Source organism: Salvelinus fontinalis, chromosome 4 (genome assembly GCF_029448725.1).
Source record: "Salvelinus fontinalis isolate EN_2023a chromosome 4, ASM2944872v1, whole genome shotgun sequence".
NCBI lineage: Eukaryota > Metazoa > Chordata > Actinopteri > Salmoniformes > Salmonidae > Salvelinus > Salvelinus fontinalis.
The window spans coordinates 43,848,527-43,869,477 of record NC_074668.1 but is presented as its reverse complement, the minus strand read 5'-3'; the positions used below and the strand labels follow the sequence as shown (position 1 = coordinate 43,869,477).

At 42.1% G+C, this 20,951-nt stretch overlaps 1 protein-coding gene across 1 annotated transcript in view; it reads right to left on the bottom strand.

The window, feature by feature from the left end:
• oxct1a (3-oxoacid CoA transferase 1a) overlaps positions 1-20,951 on the bottom strand; it is a 119,968-nt gene that overhangs the window by 47,435 nt on the left and 51,582 nt on the right. Inside the window, exons 8-12 of the mRNA XM_055920289.1 lie at positions 5,284-5,391; positions 4,720-4,834; positions 2,215-2,309; positions 1,683-1,731; positions 1,504-1,576 (exon numbers count right to left, since the gene is read on the bottom strand). Coding sequence (XP_055776264.1) covers positions 1,504-1,576; positions 1,683-1,731; positions 2,215-2,309; positions 4,720-4,834; positions 5,284-5,391 — 440 coding nt within the window. The remainder of the gene's footprint in view (positions 1-1,503; positions 1,577-1,682; positions 1,732-2,214; positions 2,310-4,719; positions 4,835-5,283; positions 5,392-20,951) is intronic.

The window sequence follows — 20,951 nt, the reverse complement described above, 5'->3', positions numbered from 1 at the left end:
TTTCATGGCAGTTTTGTTGAGCTCACCCGGCATCTATTTATGTAATATACACTATATGACCAAAGGTATGTGGACACCTGCTCGTTGAACGTCTCATTCCAAAATCATGGGCATTAATATGGAGTTGGTCCCCCTTTGCTGCTAAAACAGCCTCCACTCATCTGGGAAGGCCTTCCACTAGATGTTGGAACATTGCTGCGGGGACTTGCTTCCATTCAGCCATTCAGAGCATTAGTGAGGTTGGGCACTGATGTTGGGCGATTAGGCCTGGCTCGCAGTCGGCTTTCCAATTCATCCCAAAGGTGTTTGATGGGGTTAAGGTCAGGGATCTGTGCAGGCCAGTCAAGTTCTTCCGCACCGATCTCGACAAACCATTTCTGTATGGATCTCTTCGTGCACGGGGGCGTTGTCATGCTGAAACAGGAAAGGGCCTTCTTATCTAGAATGGCATTGTATTAAGACTTCCCTTCACTGGAACAAGGGGGCTAGCTCGAACGACAAAAAACAGCCCCGGACCATTATTTCTCCTCCACCAAACTTTACAATTGGCACTATGCATTGGGGCAGGTAACGTTCTCCCGCCAAACCCAGATTTGTCCGTTGGAATGGAAGATGGTGTAGCATGATTCATTACTCCAGAGAACGCGTTTCCACTCCTCCAGCCAACGCTTGGCATTGCGCATGATGATCTTAGGCTTGTTTGTGGCTGCTCGGCCATCAGAAACCCATTTCATGAAGCTCCCGACGAACAGTTCTTGTGCTGATGTTGCTTCCCGAGGCAGCTTCAGCACTCTGCGGTCCCGTTCTGTGAGCTTGTGTGGCCTACCACTTTGCGGCTGAGCCGTTGTTGCTCCTAGACATTTCTACTTCACAATAACAGCACTTACAGTTGACCGGGGCAACTCTAGCAGGGCAGAAATTTGTAAAGGTGGCATCCTATGACGGTGCCAGTGTTTGTCTATGGAGATTGCATGGCGGTGTGGTCAATTTTATATACCTGTCAGCAATGGGTGTGGCTGAAATAGCCAAATCCACTAATTTGAAGGGGTGTCCACCTACTTTTGGCCATGTTGTGTATATCATCCCGAGGTCTCGACAGAAAACGGGAGGTTTTTGAAGCTGCACTGTCCAAGCTAATCGTAGTGTCTCTTTCTCAGTGTCAATATCCTGATCGTGAGTCTCCGATTTCATATTCAATAGGACTTCATGTGTCTCACAAAGGGTCATTATGCTTCATGGCATCCACATCTTGTCAATAATGGTCAGACAACCACTACTTTTAGAGACAACCCCAACATGCGCCCGCTCACCCACCCACCCACACGACACACACACACAAACTTCCTGCCCTCTCATCCCTACACTTCCCTCCTGATCACCCTTAGCCTCAACAGTTACCCGATCATTCAGCCCTAACCTAGCCCCCTAGAGTTTGACTATAACGCACAAACAAAAACACAGAGCCCTCTGTCTCGATGACTTCAAACAGCAATAAATCGTTACCCTCTGATCATGGCAAACGATTCATCACTGGAGAAGTAGGAAGCTCCTGGAAGCACAGTCACCGTTTCTTTACCTGCACAAACACAGGGGGAAATGTCAACATCTCTCATAAACAGGATAGTTTGTTTCGTTTCGTGTGTGTGTGTGTGTGTGTGTGTGTGTGAGGCAACATCACTTACCGGCGTTAATGAGGTCAGCATCCACTTCGTCTTCTGTGGGGTAGGGGCCCTACACAGAACACACACATTCATCACACAATGACACACATCCGGTCTCTAAGCACCTTAACCACACACAAACACACATATTTTCTCTCCCTTCAACAAAGGAACAGTCCTTGTTTCTTTACAGCACTATAAAAGGAGGAGGAGGAGGAGGAGAGGGGAGAAAGAGAGCTTCTGACATCACATCTCTTAACCTGACATTCATAATTGGGGGAACATTCTCACAAATGAGGCATTGGCATATTTCTGCGGAGATTTCTCCGACAACAGAATTGATGTGGAAGGCTTGGTGGAGCGACAGTCTTTGTTAACACAGCCCACAGCTGTGTATACGAATAATGGATGGAGGAAAAAGAAGGCAGATGGTCGCAAGCTCCATAACGTTGGGTTAAGAATCCGGCACGTTTCAAACGTCAGTCCCAACACCTGTTGTCAAACCATGTTAGTATGGTTTTACAGTGAGAGGGATTTAAATGAGCTTTTTTACCAATCCCAGGATGCCATTCTCGCTTTGCAGGTGGACAGTTATGTCAGGTTGGATGAAGTTGCTGGCCAGCATGGGGATGCCAATGCCCAGGTTAGCTGACAGGGGTTAACGTTAAAGAACACACACTGAATACACGAATGACATACTAGTACGCTGATCTCATCTGATTCTGCACTACCGATGACAAAACCTGGGTTAACTGATAGGGTTGGTTTGTCAAAGATAATGAACCTTCCCAATTTTAAATCAAATTGTATTGGTCACATACACATATTTAGCAGATGTTATTGCGGGTGTAGCGAAATGCTTGTATTCCTAGCTCCAACAGTGGAGTAGTATCTAACAATTCCCAACAATACACACAAATCGAAAAGCTAAAGAATGGAATTAAGAAATATATAAATTTTAGGACGAGCGATGTCGGAGTGGCATTGACTAAAATACAGTAGAATACAGTATATACATATGAAATGAGTAAAGCAGCATGTAAACACTATTAAAGTGACTAGTGTTCCATTATTAAAATGACCAGTGATTCCATGTCTATGTACAGTTGAAGTCGGAAGTTTACATACACTTAGGTTGGAGTCATTCAAACTTGTTATTCAACCACTCCACAAATGTATTGTTAACAAACTATAGTTTGGCAAGTCGGTTAGGACATCTACTTTGTGCATGACACAAGTCCTTTTTCCAACAATGGTTTACAGACAGATTATTTCACTTATAATTCACTGTTTTACAATTCCAGTGGGTCAAAAGTTTACATGCACTAAGTTGACTGTGCCTTTAAACAGCTTGGACAATTCCAGAAAACGATGTCATGGCTTTAGAAGCTTCTGATAGGCTAATTGACATAATTTGAGTCGATTGGAGGTGTACCTGAGGATGTATTTCAAGGTCTACCTTCAAATTCAGTGCCTTTTTGCTTGACATCAAGGGAAAATCTAAAGAAATCAGCCAAGACCCCAGAAATTGTAGACATCCACACATCTGGTTCATCCTTGGGAGCAATTTCCAAACACCTGAAGGTACCCCGATCATCTGTACAAATCTGCTCAGGAAGAAGACGTGTTCTGTCTCCTGGAGAGGAACATACTTTAGTGAGAAAAGTGCAAATCAATCCCAGAACAACAGCAAAGGACCTTGTGAATATGCTGGAGGAAACAGGTACAAAAGTATCTATCATGGGAAAATCAAAAGAAATCAGCCAAGACCTCACAAAAAATAATTGTAGATGCCCACAAGTATGGTTCATACTTGGGAGCAATTTGCGAACGCCTGAAGGTACCACGTTCATCTGTACAAACAATAGTACGCAAGTATAAACACCATGGGACCGCGCAGCCGTCATACCGCTCAGGAAGGAGGCGCGTTCTGTCTCTTAGAGATGAACGTACTTTGGTGCGAAAAGTGCAAATCAATCCCAGAACAACAGCAAAGGACCTTATGAAGATGCTGGTGGAAACAGGTACAAAAGTATCTATATCCACAGTAAAACGAGTCCTATATCGACATAACCTGAAAGGCCGCTCAGCAAGAAAGAAGCCACTGCTCCAAAACCGCCATAAAAAAAGCCAGACTACGGTTTGCAATTGCACATGGGGACAAAGATCGTACTTTTTGGAGAAATGTCCTCTGGTCTCATGAAACAAAAATAGAACTGTTTGGCCATAATGACCATCGTTATGTTTGGAGTAAAAAGGGGGATGCTTGCAAGCCGAAAATCACCATCCCAACCGTGAAGCATGGGGGTGGCAGCATCATGTTGTGGGGGTGCTTTGCTGCAGGAGGGACTGGTGCACTTCACAAAATAGATGGCATCATGAGGAAGGAAAATGATGTGCATATATTGAAACAACATCTCAAGACATCAGTCAGGAAGTTAAAGCTTGGCCGCAAATGGGTCTTCCAAATGGACAATGACCCCAAGCATACTTCCAAAGTTGTGGCAAATGGCTTAAGGACAACAAAGTCAAGGTATTGGAGTGGCCATCACAAAGCCATGACCTCAATCCTATAGAAAATTTGTGGGCAGAACTGAAAAAGCGTGTGCGAGCAAGGAGGCCTACAAACCTGACTCAGTTACACCAGCTCTGTCAGGAGGAATGGGCCAAAATTCACCAACCTATTGTGGGAAACTTGTGGAAGGCTACCCGAAACATTTGACCCAAGTTAAACAATTTAAAGGCAATACACTCAATTAGTATTTGGTAGCTGGGAATGTGATGAAAAAATTAAAAGCTGAAGAAAATCATTCTCTCTACTATTATTCTGACATTTCACATTCAACAAAATAAAGTTGTGATCCTAACTGACCTAAGACAGGGAATTTTTACTCTGATTAAATGTCAGTAATTGTGAAAACCTGTATGTAAACTTCCGACTTCAACTGTACATAGGGCAGCACCAATATAGTAGTACATTTAAACCCTTTTACTATTAATTTGGTGAGATATCAATGATGATTTGTTCAGTCAACTCCCATTTCACGTTCAAGGATACCATACATCCCATCCTCAAACTCCAGAGCTGCCCGGCGAATGATCCTCTCTCGTACGATGTCAGAGTCCTTCTTTGGTTTTGGCTTCTCTGCTTGGGCCTTCTGCACTGTACGCCTCTGGAGAGCGGAGAGAGAGAGACAATTCAGTCATCTCGGCTTAGTACCAATTGATTACCCACACTTCCATATTGGACTATGAAAGGTTTGGGAGTGATGAATTATAGATCACAGTGGATGGAAACAAATTTCCGCCAAATTCCCAGGTTTTCCAGAAATCCTGGTTGGAGGTTTCCAGATTTCCTGCTTATTCCCTCCTAGTTTCGGGAATCTTCCAACAGAGATTTCTGGAAAACCTGGGAATTTTGGGAAAGTTACTGGAACTTTTGCAACCCTTTTTAAACAGTAATACTGCCACTCATTTAATTCCTCATGGTACTAGAACAGGGTAGAGAGGACTTGATTGCACATCAACTTAGTCCAAAAGATAACAGGAAGTCTATAATCCATAGAAAATAACGAGAATTTTGCAACCCAGTATGAATCCACTGAGAAGTCTGGAGGCCCACCTCTATCCTCTTCTCGTAGCTGCCTCCCGTGATGATCCTGTGGATGTAGATGCTAGGGACGTGGATGTCCTCTTCAGCAAACGTCCCCACATCCACCACCTCCTCTACCTACACACAGATAGAGTTGGATGAAGCATTTTATTTCACCTTTATTTAACCAGGTAAGCTAGTTGAGAACAAGTTCTCATTTACAACTGCGACCTGGCCAAGACAAAGCAAAGCGGTGCGATCAAGCATGAATCAACAGGGTGTTGTTGGTCACTCCAAACACTGATCCTAGGGGGTTACCTAAAGACACACTCCTCGCTCCCTGTTTCCAACCGCTGTGATCGATTCACATTTGTAAAATACAACGTTCAATGTTTTCATTCGGGTCTTTGTTAACGGCTGATAGAGGGTGGAAAAACAGAGTTTTAGAGGAGCGTGTCTTTAAACCTCTCTTTTCCGATCTGCTAACGGCGAGCAGGAACCACACTGTATTCATTTCCCCAGCTTTGACAACCACCAAGCCTAGAGTAAGCTGCTTTCATGCGACAGCTTGGCAGTGGGGCCTTTAGAGACGTCGAGCCCAGGGGAAAGGGCCTGATCCTGGGATCAGAGGTGATGGAAGGTGGGTGGAGGTTCTGTCCATCACAAGGAGAAACCTGGTGTTACATTACAAGCTCTGTCCCAATGTTATTAGATTTAGGAGGACTTGGAATGGTCCAAGTATGGCCTGAAGAAGGGGTGTTGGCAAGGGTTTCAAGAAGCATCACAATCATCATCTCAATTGTCTTCATCACCACCATGATCATCATCATCAGTAATCCATTAGTGTCAACAATAAGGGAATTACACAATGTGGAGGTGAATACATCATTACTGACTGTGTCAATTAGCAAGGAATCTAAACCCCAATCATACCAGCCACATAACAGAGGCTATGACGACTAGCAAAGATGATAGCTAACGCTCATTAAAAAGCTTTAAAATGAACCAGCCTCAGTTGGCTGGTTACTAAGCAACATTTTCAGAAAGCTTCCTGCTAAATGAATTACTTCCAGAGTGTGTCCTGGGTTCTGCCTGAGATATGTTCCCCATGTTATTTAATGAGACATTCATTGTAATAGGTATTGATCCCAGGAAGAAAGAGGTCAACGCGACTCGGTAAAAAGGGCAGATGGTAAACACTCTCTTCCTTTAAAGAACCCGGGGACTCGAGATATTTTGGACAGCACACTTCTATTTACCAGAAGTACGTTCAACAAGGGAAATGGCTCGTTTGTGAGCGTTAACCCAAGCTGACACATTCCGTTTGTTTTGTGTTAAATCGCAAACGTTAGCTAGCTGTCATAGAAGGTTGTGTGCTGCAAAAGTAAGTGTCTGGTTTTTGGGTCTAAACCTCTTTGCAAGAATATTAACATCTTTGGAGTGAGCCCATTGTTTTCCGACCCCTTCATCCCATCGTCCTGTGCTGTTTGTTATGGTACCCCAGTTGCCTATGAAGCGCAGCATGAGATAACAACAACACTTTCTGCTGAAGTAGACCCTCGCTAAGCTTTAGAGAGGGTGAGAGGAAGAGAGAGTGAGAGGGAGAGAGGGAGAGAGAGAGGGGGGAAGAGACAGAGAGAGGGGGGGGGGGGAGAGAGACGGGTGGGAGACGGAGAGCGCGAGAGAGAGCGGGGAAAGAGAGAGCGAGAAAGGAGACAGAGAAAATGCTAGAGAGAGGAAGAGGGGCTCAGGGACTCTTTCAGGAGCAATAATCTTATAATACGATGCTGAAATCCTCCCTCTTCATAAAGACTCAGAGGGGAGACACTTCAGAGAGGGAGAGGTAGGCCAAATCGACTTGCAGAAACGAGGAAAAAAAGAGATCTCTACAGAAAGGGGAGCAACATAAATTGCAGCCCTCTACTTTCCCCCTACATCCTCCACTCAAATGTAACAGAGGATATTATATATTTATTGCATTCACACAAAGGGGGCAGCAGGTAGCCTAGTGGTTAGAGTGTTGGGCCAGTAACCGAAAGGTTGCTGGATCGAATCCCCGAGCTGACAAGGTAAAAATCTGTCGTTCTGCCCCTGAACAAGGCCAGTTAACCCACTGTTCCCCGGTAAGCCGTCATTGTGAATAAGAATTTGTTCTTAACTGACTTCCCTGGTTAAATATTTTTTTTTAAAGGTGGGCATTTACAGACACATAGAATTGAGTACTTCCTTATCTCAGCTTCCTCTCCCTCCACACTCTACAATGACTGACTGAGACGAGCCAATGGGTAAAAGCCGAAAGGATCCCATCTAAGCGTTGTCATGGCTACAGGGGCTTTGGTGGTTAGCCGGGCGGTTCAGGGCAGTAAAGTGATTGAGGCGCGTTCTCTCTCTGGGTTAAATCTCTGATAGTGCGAAAGGGGAGCCAAGGGTGGGGATGAGAGACTGACACTTTGCTAGGGGCTGATGCAGCATCTGACACAAGCAGATGCACACACACGGAATGCAAGCACGGACACACACACACACCAAGGTTTTCCTTAGCAGGTAATTGCAGGCTTTTGGACGATAAAATTAATTAGAAGCCGATAAGATTGCAGCTGGCCAAATTGTCCGGGGTAATTCTACATTTGTTGTATGGACAATGACAGTTGTGAATCTGATGCAGCCGAAGAGCTACTGCCCCCTTACCCGGGAAAGCACCGAACAACAGACAGGGACGTTGAACCATCGAAGAGGCGCAAATATGATGAGAACTACATTGATTTGGGGTTCACTTATATTGGGAGTAGTGCCTTTCCTCAGCCACAGTGTGTTATATGTGCAAAAGTACTATCTCACAACTCGATGAAAACGTCACTCTTGGGCAGACATTTAGAAACAAAACATTGCCAATTTGAAAAATAAGCCACTGGAGTTTTTTGAGCGAGAATTAAGATGACTTTCGAGTAGTAAGACATGTATAAAAGCAAGAGATGCCATTAATAAGAAGGGGCTAGAAGCGTCTTATATGGTGAGCTAGGACAGGCAATCCCCATACTATTGTGGAGGGCTTAATACTTCCAGCTGCGGCAGATATGGCTGGGACAATGCTGGGGGAAAAGGCCCCAAATAACTATACAGACAATGACCTCATCAAACAACACTGTTTCACAACGCATCAGTGACATGGCAGGGGATGTTTTGAAGCAATTACTGCTTCGCGTACAAGCCAGTGAATTCTATGCATTACAGCTGGATGAGTCAACAGGCGTGGCGGGCCTGGCACAGCTCTTGGTATATGTCCGTTCCATTTTGGGGGGGATCAATTAAGGAAGACAACCTCTTCTGCAAACCACTGGAAACCAGGACAACAGGAGAGGATATTTTTAAAGTTCTGGGCAGCTTTGTGACATCAAATGGACTTTGGTGGTCAAGATGTGTTGGTATCTGTACTGATGGCGCAAAAGCCATGACAGGAAGACATAGTGGAGTGGTAACGCGAGTGCAAGCAGTTGCTCCCCACGCCACTTGCGTACACTGCAGCATCCCCCGAGAGGCTTTTGCTGCCAAGGGAATACCTGACAACTTGAAAGACGTTTTGGATACTACAGTGAAAATGGTTAACTTTGTTAAAGGAAGGCCCCTGAACTCTCATGTATTTTCTGAACTATGCAATGATACGGGCAGCGACCATGCAATGCTTTTACAACATACAGAAGTGCGCTGGTTATCAAGGGGCAAAGTATTGACAAGAGCGTAAAGTTTTATTTACTGACCATAATTTTCACTTGTCTGACCGCTTGCATGATGAAGAGTTTCTCACACAACTGGCCTATCAGGGTGATGTTTTTTCTCGCCTGAATGATCTGAATCCAGGATTACAGGGACTCTCCGCAACTATATTCAACGTGCGGGACAAAATTGAGGCTATGATTAAGAAATTGGAGCTCTTCTCTGTCTACATTAACAAGGACAACACACAGGTATTTCCATCATTGTATGATTTTGTGTGTGCAAATGAACTCAATGTCAAATGTGATATAGCGAAGCACCGGAGTGAGTTGGGGGTGCAATTACGCAGGTACTTTCCCAAAACGGATGACACAAACAACTGGATTCGTTATCCCTTTCATGCCCTGCTTCCAGTCCACTTACCAATATCTGAACAAGAGAGCCTCATTGAAATTGCAACAAGCGGTTCTGTGAAAATATAATTTAATCAACCACGTACCTTGCAATCACGTACCTATGTGAGAGTGGATTCTTGGCCCTCACTAGCATGAAAACTAAATACAGGCACATACTATGTGTGGAAAATTATTTAAGACTGAGACTCTCTCCAATACAACCCAACATTGCACAGTTATGTGCACCTGTTCAAGCACATCCTTCTCATTAACCTGTGGTGAGTTATTCACCATTTTCGATGAACGAATAGGGTTTTATATGTAAGATGGTTAAATAAAGAGCAAAGTTATTGATTATTATTATATTATTATTTGTGCCTTGGTCCCATAAGAGCTCTTTGTCACTTTCCATGAGCCGGGTTGTGACAAACTCACACTCATTCTATGTTTAATAAATGTATCGTGTGTGGCAGGCTTACAATGATGGGAAAAAAATTACATTTAAGAGAGTGCCCTGACCCTGGTGCTAGAGGGGGTATGCAGCTGGAGGTTGAATGTTTGAAGGAGTACGGACTATAAAAACTATTTGGGAACGACTGGTTTAGAGCAATCAGGCAAGGTTTTCCAGATTAGCGGAGAACTAGGCTTTTTTTTAAATAAACTGCTTCAGACGGGTTGCAGCTGTGCCAGTGAGTGATTGACAAGCCATGCTAGAGGTTCATATTCCATTTCTCTAGTTGTGTCACGCCCTGGCCTTAGTATTATTTTTTTATTTATTATTTTAGTTAGGTCAGGGTGTGACATGGGGTATGTGTGTATTTTGGGGTATTATATGGTAGAGGGGGTGTTGGTTGTAGTTTATGGTTTTGTGTTGAGTGTATGTGTCTAGCTGTGTCTATGTTGGGTGTAGTTGTCTAGGAAAGTCTATGGTGGCCGGAATGGGTTCTCAATTAGAGACAGCTGATTTCGGTTGTCTCTAATTGGGAGCCATATTTAAGGCTGCCATAGGCTTTAGCTGTTTGTGGGTCATTGTATATGTACAGTATATCACAAAAGTGAGTACACCCCTCACATTTTTGTAAATATTTGAGTATATCTTTTCATGTGACAACACTGAAGAAATGACACTCTGCTACAATGTAAAGTAGTGAGTGTACAGCTTGTATAACAGTGTAAATTTGCTGTCCCCTCAAAATAACTCAATACACAGCCATTAATGTCTAAACCGCTGGCAACAAAAGTGAGTACACCCCTAAGTGAAAATGTCCAAATTGGGCCCAAAGTGTCAATATTTTGTGTGGCCACCATCATTTTCCAGCACTGCCTTAACCCTCTTGGGCATGGAGTTCACCAGAGCTTCACAGGTTGCCACTGGAGTCCTCTTCCACTCCTCCATGATGACATCACGGAGCTGGTGGATGTTAGAGACCTTGCACTCCTCCACCTTCCGTTTGAGGATGCCCCACAGATGCTCAATAGGGTTTAGGTCTGGAGACATGCTTGGCCAGTCCATCACCTTTACCCTCAGCTTTATTAGCAAGGCAGTGGTCGTCTTGGAGGTGTGTTTGGGGTCTTTATCATGTTGGAATACTGCCCTGCGGCCCAGTCTCCGAAGGGAGGGGATCATGCTCTGCTTCAGTATGTCAAGTACATGTTGGCATTCATGGTTCCCTCAATGAACTGTAGCTCCCCAGTGCCGGCAGCGCTCATGCAGCCCCAGACCATGACACTCCCACCACCATGCTTGACTGTAGGCAAGACACACTTGTCTTTGTACTCCTCACCTGGTTGCCGCCACACACGCTTGACACCATCTGAACCAAATAAATTTATCTTGGTCTCATCAGACCACAGGACATGGTTCCAGTAATCCATGTCCTTAGTCTGCTTGTCTTCAGCAAACTGTTTGCGGGCTTTCTTGTGCATCATCTTTAGAAGACGCTTCCTTCTGGGACGACAGCCATGCAGACCAATTTGATGCAGTGTACGGCGTATGGTCTGAGCACTGACAGGCCGACCCCCCACCCCTTCAACCTCTGCAGCAATGCTGGCAGCACTCATACGTCTATTTCCCGAAGACAACCTCTGGATATGACGCTGAGCACGTGCACTCGACTTCTTTGGTCGACCATGGCGAGGCCTGTTCTGAGTGGAACCTGTCCAGTTAAACCGCTGTATGGTCTTGGCCCCCGTGCTGCAGCTCAGTTTCAGGGTCTTGGCAATCTTCTTATAGCCCAGGCCATCTTTATGTAGAGCAACAAAAAACATTTTCAGATCCTCAGAGAGTTCTTTGCCATAAGGTGCCATGTTGAACTTCCAGTGACCAGTCAGTATGAGGGAGTGTGAGAGCGATGACACCAAATTTAACACACCTGCTCCCCATTCACACCTGAGACCTTGTAACACTAACGAGTCACATGACACCGGGGAGGGAAAATGGCTAATTGGGCCCAATTTGGACATTTTCACTTAGGGGTGTACTCACTTTTGTTGCCAGCAGTTTAGACATTAATGGCTGTGTGTTGAGTTATTTTGAGGGGACATCAAATTTACACTGTTATACAAGCTGTACACTCACTACTTTACATTGTAGCAAAGTGTCATTTCTTCAGTGTTGTCACATGAAAAGATATACTCAAATATTTACAAAAATGTGAGGGGTGTACTCACTTTTGTGATATACTGTATATGTCGACGTAAGTAGTTTGTGTGTGCACTTACGTTTGAAGTTTCACGATCGTTTGTTGTTTTTGTTAGTGTTGTTTAAGTGTTTCGTGTTCATCTTCGTCGTTGTAATTAAAGAAGATGTATTCATATCATGTTGCGCCTTGGTCCTCTCATTCACGTCAACACGATCGTGACAAGTTGTCAATAGAGCTCCGGTGTGACCTTAGTGGTTGAACGTATGGAGGGGGGATGATTGTAGACTAGTTTCTATACGTCTTCTGTATGTGCTTCAATAGCCTACATCCTAGATACCAGATTCAATCACCAGCCCTGCTGCCTTAGAGGGTGATGGTGATAGTGATGATGAAGACGACATTGTAAGGGGGGGTGTTACACCACCCAACCATGTCGCTCTACCCTGCCTCACTCGACACACAGTCTGTCCTCAGCTCAGTGAGCTGTTGCCTAAGCTAAGCCAAGCCCAGCCAGCACAATAAACAAACTCATCCAATTTAAATATTATATGTGTATAAAGGGCCCAGTGTGGCTTTGATCTGCGCGATGGGTGTGTGAGTGGGGCTGCAGCAGGGCTCAGCAGGACAGAACAGAACTGGAATGAATCAAAAGACAATAAAACACACAGGAACGCAAACGCACACACAAACCACCTATCGACACACATACATATGTTAATTGATATTCCTGTGTCTGTAGTAGCATTTTCACATCAATGAGAGCGGGGAGAGGCTTGAAGTGACCTGGGAGGGAGACACAGGGAATGAAAGGTCCACTGGGAAACACACACACACACCTTTTTTTGGTCAGTGTGTTCTTTTTTAGAACTCTGAGCGCTGTCAGGGCATATTAATCTCAAACTGACGGGCATACAGTGTGTATATGTGTGTGTGCCTTTGTCCTAGTGTGTTGTGGTTAGCTGTGCCCAGCATATTCACCTCCTTCAGCCCCAGTCATATTATTAGATCAAAACGTCAAGTCAAGGTACAGCTCACTGATGTGATCAATGGAAATGAATAAGACAGGAGTTCCACACACACACACACACACACACACACACACACACACACACACACACACACACACACACACACACACACACACACACACACACACACACACACACACACACACAAGGCTGTTGATAAGACCTTTTTACAAATCCACTGATGTGAATGAACTGCTGTGACCCAGCCCTGTCCCACCTCAGCTGTGTGTATGTGTGTGTTTGTGTGTTGACGTTAAAGGACGCTCAAAAAAATTGCTCTGATCAGTACACATATGAAGGGCATCCATTTCTCTTTGAGCGGAGGCTCAGCCTTTTCTAAACCTTCGTTATATACCAAGGAGCCAATCAAAAACGATGAGTACTTCGCTACTTCAGTCATCTCTCTCCGCACTCTATCTCCCTCCATGCCGCTTTACACACAGACCTAGCCACACACCCTGTCACTCAAGGAGCGCATTTGTTGTTCCTCCTCGACAAGGGCTGCGGTTCAAACTCATAAAAGACAAAGCCTTGTCCACTTACCCTCATCTTATGCCCTTGGGGGAATCCCCAACACCATTTTTGAGGGCGGTCCAAATGATTAGCCAAGCAAGGGAAGTTTGCAACGTAAGCCCCTCAGTCCTCATTTTTAATCGAGTTGGCGAGTGTACAATTATGTTCACTCCGGGGCCTGAAACGCCCCATAATTCAATTCGTGATGATTGTACATCCGCTAAGAAAAGTCAGACAAAAATTAAAAACTCAACGTCAATATGGAGTGAACATACAAGTGTAAGTAAAAATGAATGTAAATAAGTTAGAAATTGTGCTACTAATACACGACGGCACAAACACATCTCGTAAAAGTAATGACGTTTTTGTTTGGTTAGCTTTTGGAAATTGTAGAAATCAAACATTTTCGCAGCCTTTTTGCAGCTAGGCAGGCTAACGTTATTTAGCTAATTGATTTGCTAGCTATCGTACAGTAGGCATATATTAATAATTATATATTTAATGTAAGTAGACATACAATCATAATTGACTGTAGCGCATATAAACCACCCACAAGCTACCGGTAGCTGAAAACACAATCATTGCGGGATGAACGAGTGACAACTTTCCGGTCATGGGCGGTCCATTTAAAAATCATTCCTTCCTCCCTCGCCCCTTGCCATGCAAGTGTATTTAAAAAAATATATTTTTATTTTAAATTTTTATTAACAACAAATCAATACAGGAAGTACATGTGGAAACACACGTATATATAAATAATATACAAAGGACAATTGGGCTAGGGAGGTACAATATCACATTATGCAAGGACCTTAAGGGACATACATACACTTATTATTCTAACAGATTTTTTGTTAGTAGAGTATTTAATTGTCTTAAAATACAGTTCAATTTATTTTTGTAAGGTAAGAAAAGGTGGTGTTTTGTTTGTAAATTTACATTTGTGAATATGAAATTTGGCCAAAAGAATAATGAAATTAATTACATAAAAATGTTTCAGCTTATTTCTATCGTAGGTAAAGAATCCAAGCAGTACATCTCTCCACAATAGTGTAAGATTTTCATAAATGTGTTCAATTATACATCTACTGATGTCTTGCAACAGTTTTCTTACATGAATACAATGCCAAAAAAGTTGCAACTGTCACGTTCCTGACCTTATTTCCCTTGTTTTGTATTTTTTTAGTATGGTCAGGGCGTGAGTTGGGGTGGGCAGTCTATGTTATTTGTTTCTATGTTTAGGTTTGTTCGTTTGGCCTAATATGGTTCTCAATCAGAGACAGGTGTTTGTCATTGTCTCTGATTGGGAGCCATATTAAGGTAGGCTGTTTTCACTGGTTGTTTGTGGGTGATTGTTGCTGTGTCTGTGTTTGTTCGCCACACGGTACTGTTTCGTTCGTTTGTTCCTGCGTTCATGTTTTATATGTTCTCAAGTTCAGGTCTGTTCACGTCGTTTATTGTTTTGTAGTTTGTTCAAGTGTTTTTTCGTCTTCGTTTAATAAACGATAGTATGTATTCAAACCACGCTGCGCTTTGGTCCGATCCTTGCTCCTCCTCAGACGAGGAGGAAGACGAACGTTACAGCAACACTGTTTCTGGGTGGTCATTACAAAAGGAACAATTTGAGTTTGTTTTCCTTAAACTTCTTCATATAGTGGTCGGCAGGATAATATTTATGAATAATTTTAAAGGAAACTTCCTTAATTTTGTTAACAAGTAGATATGTGTGTGGCAACATCCAAACTTTTCCCCAACAGATATTATCAATAAATCCATTCCAATAAGGCATGACATGAGGTATAGATAGATTCAACATCCTGCTGAAACAAGGTTCGTATCGCTCTGTTGTTGAATAGACCAAAAGAGAAACAAATCTTTCCTACTGACGAGTCAACAGGGTTAATGGAAGGTATGCTCTGAGGGTTAGGTCTTGACACGTTCCTGAATAATAAAGCAACAACTGAGGGAATGGCATCTAAAACAATTGCAAAATCTTTAGGTGTTACAGGGACCTTGTAAAAGGTAAGAATAAGAATTCCTTTATAACTGAGTAAAAGACCCTCTTGCATTTACCAGTTGGCTCACCAATAGGATATTATTTCGGAACCAATATTCTAAAAACAAAATAAGTATTTTTATACAATATATCCCGATTATTTCATATATAATATCTGTGTGGAGAAAAATTATGCTTATAAATTAAGGACCATGACAAGAAAACCTGCCGATGAAAAGCAGAAAGTTTCACTGGAACTTCATCAATATTATAATTGCAAACCAACATGAAGTTAAGGCCACCAAAAGTAGAGAAGACATGATGAGGAATAAAATTCCACATAGAAGTGGGTCTTCTTAGGGATTGTTCTATCCAATTGATCTTAAAAGTATTATTTAAGGTAGTAAAGTCCAGACAATTCAGCCCACCATTCTCATAAGTGTTCATTACAACAGTTTTCCTAATGTAATGGGTACGGTTTCTCCACAGAAAGTTGAAAAGCATCTGGTCTATCTCCTTGCTTATTTTACCGTCGAGATATAAAGATAGAGCATCATATGTTAGTCTAGAGATATCTTCAGCCTTGGTTATTAGGATTCTTCCATTTAAAGATAAGTCCCTCTATAGCCATTGATTTAGCGTCTTCTGTTTTTTTTAAATAAGAGGGTTAAAATTTAGTAAGCCTCTAGACTTCTGATCCTTTGTAATGGTTATGCCTAAATATGTAAGTTCTTCCTTTACTGGAATACCATAATATGAAGGTGTCACACAATCTTTGACAGCCATGAGTTCACATTTATTAATGTTAAGATATAGACCAGACGCTTTGGAAAAGGATTGTATCACATTGATCGATATGGGAATTTGGTTAGCGTCTTTCAGAAAAAGTGTAGTTACGTCAGCCAGGTGGCTTATAATAATTTCTTTACCAGCTATGGAAATACCTTGTACAGGACTATTATTTAAAGAATTTGTAAGAAGTTCGGTGATTAATAAAAACAGGTATGCAGAGATAGGACAAGCTTGCCTAATTCCTCTCTTTAACTCAAATCTAGGTGAGGTGCCATATTTCAATTTGATAGAGCTGTTACCATTTGTATAGAGAGTCTTAATAGACTTACAGAAAACAATCCCCAAAGACAAGTCTCTCAAGGGAGTGGAAGAGGAACTGATGTTCTACTGTGTCAAATGCTTTATAAAAATCTAAAAATAATATGAAGCTATCCTCGGTTGTTAGGTCTGAGCAGTCAAGTATGTCTAATACTAGTCTGATGTTGTTAGAAATATGTCTGTTCCTCATAAAGGCAGACTGTGTTTCATCAATGATTGCATCCAGAACTTCTTTAATTATTTTTGCAAGTAGTAAGGCTTATCAGACATATGTCTTGACTTATCAGTCATATGTCGTGGAAAATTGAAAGATTATGTTATAGTGCTTGTAAGATTATATTATAATCTTTGTATTGCATTAGAATGGTTGCTTTATTCGACAGAATAGAGTATTCTGTCGACTATTGTGTGTGTGTGTTCCACTGAGGATGGGCCTCTATGAGATAGCACTGACAGAGGAGATTTATGATGTCTTTGGGTAATAAAGCCTAAAGAGCATTCCAGATAGTAAAGGTAATGTTTTTGTGCTATACCGTACCAGGGTGAGAGGGTTCCAGTTTGGAGTAGGAGGGGGCCAGACACTGATCTTTACAATGAGAACTGTTGACACAGCAGTAACTGTCTGCTATGTTTTAGAGATATCTTTCATACAAATCTTAACCTTTGTGAACTGTTCCTAAGATCTGTGGTTCGTCATGTAAGTTGAGAGGGGTGTATCTTGGCTATAAAAGATCTTTGTATTCTTCTGTAGTGACTCTCAAAATTCATTATAGATAGTGAATTGTTGAAAGTCAAAGGATAAAGCTTAAAGCTCATTAAAGATTAAGTTTAAGTATAACTCTGACTGGTGTGTAGTTTGTAACTCTCCTCAGTTGGTAATACAGGAAAATGCCATCACACATTATTAAGAAGACAAATTGGACACCAGTTATCGATGAGCAGCACTTCTTTTTTAGGCTTAGGTATCAGTGTTATTAACCCCTGACTTATTGTAGGAGGGAGAACATTGTTTTAATACTCTCTAAAAATACTTAAAATAGGAAGGGAGCTACTTGTTCAGAAAATAATTTGTGAAAATAACACCTGGTGATTTATTGTTCTTTAGATGTTTGATCGACTCTATGATCTCTTCAACTTTGATGGGTTCATCACACTGTTTAGATTCTATATCACTGATAGAGTGAACATTATTCAGTGAGTCAAAAAACATATATCTGTGGATTCCTGACAGTACATAGAGCTATACAATTTTCTGTAAAAATTGCTACAGTATTTAGCAATACATTTTTGGTCATCTGTAATAACACCATCAATGTTTAACTTATGGATAGTGTTATTTGTAGAGTGGAACTTCTCAAGTCTAAAGAAATAGGATGAATTCTGTTCTCTCTCCTCAATTCATTTTTTCCTAGATCTAATAAATCCAGTGTATTTTGTAACTCAATCAGTTCCATCTTCTCCTCCCCCGAGAGGCCTGCTGGGGACCTCTGAGAAAGGGAAGTTATCTTAATGATCACATTTTCCCCCTCAGCTCTTCTGGTCTTAGCAAGATTACTACCATATTTTCTAAGGTATTTGGACACCTCAAATGTAAAGAACTCCCAGTTCTTGCAATAAGATTTTTATTCACAAGCTCTTTCCCAAAAGTGTGAAAGCAGAGCTTTAACCTCAAACGTAACTATATAATTATTTAATAACGAGCTATTTAGCTTCCAGTAGGATGCTCTACCAAGGTTAGTATCAGGCGTAAATATTTTGATTATAATGTAAATGGCCCTGTGGTCTGTGAGGGGAGTAGTACAAATATTTGTAGTAACACACTCACCATCAATACATTTGGATATAAGCCAAAAATATATTCTGGATTGTCTGGAAGCTGTTTTGTTACTCCAAGTGAATGATCTGTCGGCCGGAAACCTCTCTCTCCATATATCAGTAAGATCAAACTTTTGCATAAAAAGTATTAAACCCAAATTCTGATTGGTTAGCTTACCTGGGGGCCATCTATCAGTTGAATTATCTATAGTAATGTTAAAGTCCCCTCCTATCAATAATAACAAATTTGGAAATTTAGATAACCAATGATGTATATGTTTCTCTATAGATTCAAGCAACTCATCATTCTCATGTTAGGTGTTGTACCTGTAGAAGTTTACAGTAATGAGCGTAATGTCATTGTAACTGATCACAAGACAAATAAAGTGCGCAAAGGGGTCACATTCCGAGTGTAGAATATTACCACCAAAAGGTATTTTTCATTGTAGTCACACCAGCAGAGCGTTCAGATCCATGGGAAAGCCAAATATCGTTGCCCCACTGTGACCTCCAGAAGTTGGCAACAGCCGAAATTGAGTGAGACTCTTGAAAAAAGCAGAAATCTGTTCAGCAAATAAAAATAAGGCCTTGCTCTTCACATTGTTTCATAACCCCCTAGCATTAAGAGAAACTACAGACAAAGACAAAACAACAAAGATTATATAAAAGTATAAACTGTAGTAGGATCAGTCAAACGTAGGAGCAGTGAACGTAAGCGATAATGAACCGAGATCTGCACCATTTAGGTCAACTTAAAGTGAAAATAGCTTATTCCATAAACTCTGAGCTAGATGTTATCCAGCTTTTGAAATAAGTATTAATAACTAAATAGAACAATAACCGTGTAAAGTCAGAGCAGACATGTACGCCCTTTAAAGCAGTATCTTAGTTACTGTATACATAAAAAATAAATACAACTTTCAGTCTTCTTCGTAAGTTTGTAAACAAAATAGGCCTTCTGGTCATACAGGAACAAACTACACTGCTCAAAAAAATAAAGGGAACACTTAAACAACACAATGTAACTCCAAGTCAATCACACTTCTGTGAAATCAAACTGTCCACTTAGGAAGCAACACTGATTGACAATAAATTTCACATGCTGTTGTGCAAATGGAATAGACAAAAGGTGGAAATTATAGGCAATTAGTAAGACACCCGTCTCATGCTACCACTAGAGTGAGAGCACCGCCAGCATTCAAAAGTGACCAAAACATCAGCCAGGAAGCATAGGAACTGAGAAGTGGTGTGTGGTCACCACCTGCAGAACCATACCTTTTTTGGGGGTGTCTTACTAATTGCCTATAATTTCCACCTTTTGTCTATTCCATTTGCACAACAGCATGTGAAATTTATTGTCAATCAGTGTTGCTTCCTAAGTGGACAGTTTGATTTCAAAGAAGTGTGATTGACTTGGAGTTACATTGTGTTGTTTAAGTGTTCCCTTTATTTTTTTGAGCAGTATATTAAATCGAGGTACCTGAGTATTCCGAAAAAAAGTCACCTGATGAGTGTTAGGTAACATTAATCAATACAAGGAAAATGAGAATACCATGGCCGAAACCATCAATCTATTCCTTCTGGTGAGATTCTAGGGAGAAATATGGATTTCTGAACCGTTGATGAATGTCACGACTTCCGCCGAGGTCGGCCCTTCTCCTTGTTCGGCGGTCGACGTCACCGGCTTTCTAGTCACCACCGATCCATTTTTCGGTTTCGTTTTGTTTTGTCTGTATTACACACACCTGGTTTCAAATCCCCTATCATGTTCCCTATTTAACCCTCTGGCATACATTTCTGTTCTGTCCGTGATTGTTTGTTTCGTTAGTGGTTTTCGTTGGTGCATGTGTGTTTATTTTATTCCCATTGAGGAATTTTTGCTTGTATTTTGAGTAAACGCCGTTGTTTTGCTCAACACCTGTGTCCTGCGCTTGACTCCGCTACATCTCTGCACACAAACCCTGACAATGAAGCCTCGTCCTCCGACGAAGTAAGCAGCCTTTCCCTCATTTCGTGCTTTCTTGATCGTTGGCCACAACTTGTTCCTTCTTTCTATGTCCTCCGGGCTGAGATGCTCAGCGAAACGCATACCATGGCTCTGAAGGAAGGCGTTCTTCCTAGCAGCTTTCCAGACAGCATCCCTGTAGAATCGGGCAGTGAAGCGGATGATGATACCCCTTGGTCTTGAATCGTTTTGCTGTTGCTTCTTGCCGAGGCGATGCACAACGTCGATGGTATCACCAACTTTGTTCTTCTCTGCAGGCATAACTTCTTGGCAGATGTGGATAGCCTCTCCTCACACATCCTCATTCTCCACCTCTGGCACGCCTTAGAGTCTCAGGTGCCATCTTCTGGTGTATTGTTCCAGATCAGTGAGACGTCTATGGTAGACATTGTTATTCTTTTCCACCTTTTCCACACTTTTTTCAACTTTTGCCACTCTCGTTTTCACATCCGTGATTTCACCACATGCAAACTCCACAGTCTT